This window comes from Echinops telfairi, unplaced genomic scaffold (assembly GCF_000313985.2).
Source record: "Echinops telfairi isolate 266 unplaced genomic scaffold, ASM31398v2 ScPeMD7_7412;HRSCAF=8450, whole genome shotgun sequence".
Classification (NCBI taxonomy): domain Eukaryota; kingdom Metazoa; phylum Chordata; class Mammalia; order Afrosoricida; family Tenrecidae; genus Echinops; species Echinops telfairi.
In genome coordinates this window covers 16904272-16909299 of record NW_022111312.1, presented here as the reverse complement: position 1 = coordinate 16909299, position 5028 = coordinate 16904272, and the positions used below count along the sequence as shown (strand labels likewise).

Genomic DNA, 5028 nt, shown 5'->3' with positions numbered 1-5028 from the left:
TCTGGGTCATCAGGAAGCCATATTTGCATCAGGCAGGGCGGTGGTAAACCCTGGCAGCCAGATTCTAAGGGCCCCCTCTGCCCCAGAGCCAACTGCAATTACATTCTTGGCTGGCTCTGCATTTGAAAGAATTATCCTCTTCCTTGCCTGCTCCTCCCCCATTAGCCACTCCATCTTCCAGGTCTGCTTCACCCAGACCCAGCCTGCCTTCCGGATCAATCCAGGAGCCAGGGTCTGCAGGCATTGTGTGTGTAGAGCAGGGTAGACTGGGGGAGGGGTATACCAGAGCCCCTGTGCCAGAGGCCCCTGGGCACAGGCAGTGGGACCACCCCTGGGCCTTCCTCAGGGCACTTTACCACCCGGGAAAGTCAATGAAATCCAATGCAGCTAGGATGGGACAGGTCAGCAGAGGGGGAGCCCCACCCTGGCAGCACCCCACCCTCAGGAAGGTCCAGGCAGGACCACCGGATGCCCCCAGGGACACAGAGCAGATGACATAGACCGACAGTTGTGCTGCCCAGGACAGACAGAAAGGGGACCGGGCAGGACACGCACAGCCAGGACATGTGAGGGTCCATGTGCAACCCCCCTTCGCCCCCCAGGCACATGCAGCGCTGGCTGAGCTATCCGGCATGATGAGGAGCCCTGGTGGCAGAGTGCTGCTAACTGCAAGGTCGGCAGTTCAAAGCTGCCAGCTGACTCCAGAGAGAGAGACGGGCTTTCTCCTCCCCTAGAGAGTCGCAGTCTCAGAAACCCACAGGGCCAGTTCCACCCTGTCCCACACGGTCGCTGTAGCCTGCGACTCCACGGCTGTGAATTGAGTGTTCGAACTCACTCGGCACGTTTCTCACACACTCACAGGTGTACACACACCTCACAAAGACACACATGTGCACACACACTCAGGAGCTGGCACAAAGGACACACATGCATCATGGGCACCCCAGCCTTCCTTCCTCCCGCCCCCCACCAATGGTGAGCGTTCACTCTGCTTCGAGTGCAGCCTGGCCCTCCTTGGCCAGCCAGGGTGTTGGAGCCAGACCTCACTGTGAGTCCTGTGGGTCAGGCCAAGCACCCCGGGTTTATCTTGCTATGAAGATAGAAGCCATGGCAGAAACTCACTCATTGACCCTCCCTCACACCCCAGGTGTCTGACAGGTGTGACTACGTCTTCGTCAACGGCAAGGAAATGAAGGGCAAGGTGACTGTCCCCTTGAGCTTCTCCTACCAGCACCTGCAGGGCACGCTGGAGATGACCGTGTGGGTGCCCCAGCTGCCCCTGCACATAGAGGTCTCGGACACCGAGCTCAACCAGATCAAGGGCTGGAGGGTGCCCATCGTGGCCAACAAGAGGTGGGTGCACTGCCGGCCCAGACCCCCACAGGAGCCCCGACAGACCTGGGCTGGCAGGGGAGCTGTGAGCACCCCACTTGCTCTCTGTGCTCCCTCAAGGGTGCTGGATCCAGCCGGCCCCATGAGCTCTGTCTGCCCAGGGCCTCCCACTGTCCCCACCGTGTCCCTGCCCCTCTGTGGACGTGCCTCTGGGGCTGTGTAAGCCCCACAGGTAACGTGGTTAAAGCCCCTGGAAGATGTGGCAGCTGCATCTGTAAACAGCCCTCCCTCGGGGAGGCGCCCGTGCCCCCACAGGGTCCACATGGGTCGGAACTGACCCCGCGGCCAGGGGCTGGGTTGGCTTGATCTCACCTTTATCAGAAGAGCCCTGGTGGCACCGTGGTTAAGTGCTCAGCTGCTCTCCCAAGGCCAGCGGGCAGAGGACGTTGGGGCCGCCTGTCCCATAAAGGTCACATCATGTGAGTCCCAGGGGCAGCTGCCCTCTGTCCTACAGGGTCGCTGTGAGAGGGAGTGGAGCCCACGACAGAGGGCCGTGGTTTGTGTTTGCCTGTGGTCTTAAAAAAACAAACAAGCCAAAGAAAACCCCAAACTCACTGCCACGTGTCACGCCGACTCCTCGGAGGTCTGAGAGACCTGGGTTTCTGAGACATGGACTGTTTGCTGGCATAGAAAGCCGGGCTTGGCTCCCACGGAAAGGCTGGTGGTTTTGAACTGCTAACCTTGAGGGCCCCAGCCCAAGGCGTGACCACTGTGCAACCACGGCTCGTCATGACTCAAACCAGATGCCGAACGAACCCCACCCGCTGCTGCCCACTTGGCTCTGGCTCTGTGTGGCCTGTAGGACCGAGGGTACTGACCAAAGGTTACTTCCGTGGAAACTGACAGCCCCGGAAAACCTCTGAGGCCAGCAGTTCTACTCTGTCATGCGGGGTCACTATGAGCCAGAACCCCCCAGCTGTCAGTCAGAACCCCTTAAATGTTGACAGGCTGCGGGGTGTCACCAGCCACTCCTGTTGCAGTGAGGTGCCCAGAGTGGGCAGTGGGCACCGCCCAGTCATGCACCAGCCTCACAGTCCTTGGTCAGGGTCAGGCTGCTATCCCACCACTGTGTGTCTGGAGGCTGTCTGTCCCTGCTCCCGGCTCTACATCTGACGGTGCTGTGTTGTGGCCTGGCTGGCTTTAGGAGTGGATAGCCAGGCCTCTCTGGAGGTCCTGCTGAAACCTGACCGGCATCAGGGCAGCGTGCCCAGCGGTGGCTGCTCTTCCTGAGTGCCACCGTCCTGCTGTTTGTCTGAGCCTGTGCTGCGGGGACCCCTGGACGGTGGGGGAGGGGAGCTCCAACCTCCCCCCCCACCCCCGTCAGACACCAGCCGGACTAACGTGCCTCTTCCACAGGCCGGCCCGGGACAGCGAGGACGAGGACGAGGAGGGGCGCCGGGGCCGGGGCTGCGCTCTGCAGTACCAGCATGCCACCGTGCGTGTCCTCACCCAGTTTGTGGCCGAGCCGGCCGAGCCTGGGGCCCACCTGGCCCACCTGCTGGGCTCCGACTGGCAGCTGGACGTCACGGAGCTGGTGCACGACTTCCTGCAAGTGGAGGACCCCCGCGTGGCCCGGCTGCAGGGCGGGCAGGTGCTCGTTGGTCAGGAGCTTGGCATGACCACCATCCAGGTATGGCCCTGAGCCCCGGCTCCCCACCCCAGGGGGGAGGTAGACCCAGCGAGAGGGAAGACCCAGTAAGTACCCCCCCCTATCCACTGAGGACCCAGTGGGGGCTCCTGACTCCCTGAGTGTAAATACAGCCCTCCTGTTGGTCGCCTGGTCCGACCCAGCTCATAGTCCCTGTATACACGTCCCTTCCTGTTGTGGACGGGTGGTGTGGGCTCCCTGCACAGTGCAGCACAGGAGGGTGGCCTGCCCCTGTGCCCCGCCCCTGTGTCTGTCCACCTCCCACCCATGTCCTCCGTAGGTGGCCCCTGGGCTCACAGCCGCCTGCCCTGTCTTGTGCTCTGGCCTCAGATCCTGTCGCCGCTGTCGGACGCCATCCTGGCCGAGAAGACGGTCATGGTGCTGGATGAAAAGGTGACCATCTCGGACCTCGGCGTCCAGCTGGTGACGGGGCTGTCACTGTCCCTGCAGCTCAGCCCAGGCAGCAACAGGGCCATCTTCGCCACGGCGGCTGCCCAGGAGCTGCTGCAGAGGCCCAAGCAGGTAGGCGGGGCTCAGAGCGTGTCAGACGGAGGAGTTCCCGGGGTCTGCTTTGAGATGGAGGTCCTACTTAGCCGCGAGGCCCAGAAGGTCACTCATGTGGCCGGAAACGGGGCCCACATCCGCCATGGCCGCCCATTCCTGGACTTTCACACAGCGAGGATGAGCATGTACTGTGTGCACATGGGCAGTCTGTGCTATGCATGCCATGTGTATGTGAGTATATGCATATTGTGTGCATGATGTATGTGGGTGTGATACGTACATGGGTATGGTAAACATGTGTGTGCATTGCATTGTGTGTATGTTGTATGTGCATATACGTATAGTGCACGTGTGTGGTATGTACATGTGCAAGTGTTATGTGTAAGTATGCACATATGCACCTGTTTTGTGTGTGTTTGTGTATGTATGTGTGGTGTGTATTGTATATATGTGTTTTGTGTGTATATTAAGTGTCTAGACTGTGTATATGTATGTATGTGTGGGTTGCATGTGTATGTATTTGTGTCTTTGCATGTGTGTATGTGTGGTATGTGTATATATAAGCATTGTGTCTGAGTGTGTATGTGTATATATGGTGTGTATTGTGTATATGTATATGTGTGTATATTAAGTGTCTATGTGTATGTATGTGTGCATTGTATGTGTATGTTTATGTATTTGTATGTATATCTGTGTCAGTGTGTTGTATAGGCATGTGTGGTATGTATTATTTGTAAGTGTTCTGAATGAGTATGTATATATGCACGTGTGTGGTATATGTATGTATGTATATGTGGGGGTGTGTTGTGTACCTATATCACGTGTGTATATGAAATGTCCATATTGTGGGTGTATGTATGTGTGTGTGGTATATTTGTGCTTACGTGTCTATGTGCCAGTGTGTATGCATGTATGTGTGTCCAATATAGCTGTGCGTGTGCGTGCATGCATGCACTATGTGGACATGTGGATTGCATCTGTGTGGTTGCGTATGTTGCTGACACCATGGTTTCATAACAACTAGAGTGTCGTGTAGGGACTCGCAGGTGCCCCACGCCCTGCCCCTCGCGGGGTGGTCGCTCAGTCCTTCCAGAAAGACAAGATACAGGGAGAAGCTTGTCCTCACTTGGAGCTGATGGGAGGCTTGGCCCACATGGGAGGTTTTTCTGGAAGTTTCTTTCCTCAGGCTATGCCTGCCCTGCATGGTTCCCACTCAGCAGGCTGTGGTCGTGTACGGAGCAGGATTGGAAGCGGGCCCTGAGCCTGCCCGTCCCCAGAACGTTCCCGCTCCCTGGCGCGCCTAGTGCTCAGACTCTGGGCTAGCAAACACCTGCAGAGGACAGTGACCCTGAGAACCCCCACAGGCTGACCTCCTCCTTACAAGGGAGAGGCCAGCCAGCTGCAGGCTATGGAGCGCAGAGGAGCCGCTCCTCTGCCTCTTGGTTCGGGCCGAAGAGTGGGTCATCTGGGGCTCGGAGCTGGGC

The 5028-nt window shown here is 58.3% G+C and overlaps 1 protein-coding gene across 1 annotated transcript in view; it reads left to right on the top strand.

Annotated features, from left to right (window-relative positions):
• The window catches only part of TMEM132D (transmembrane protein 132D), a 282917-nt gene that overhangs the window by 267941 nt on the left and 9948 nt on the right, over positions 1-5028 (top strand). The window contains exons 6-8 of the mRNA XM_030887438.2: positions 1148-1353; positions 2749-3022; positions 3371-3562. Coding sequence (XP_030743298.1) covers positions 1148-1353; positions 2749-3022; positions 3371-3562 — 672 coding nt within the window. The remainder of the gene's footprint in view (positions 1-1147; positions 1354-2748; positions 3023-3370; positions 3563-5028) is intronic.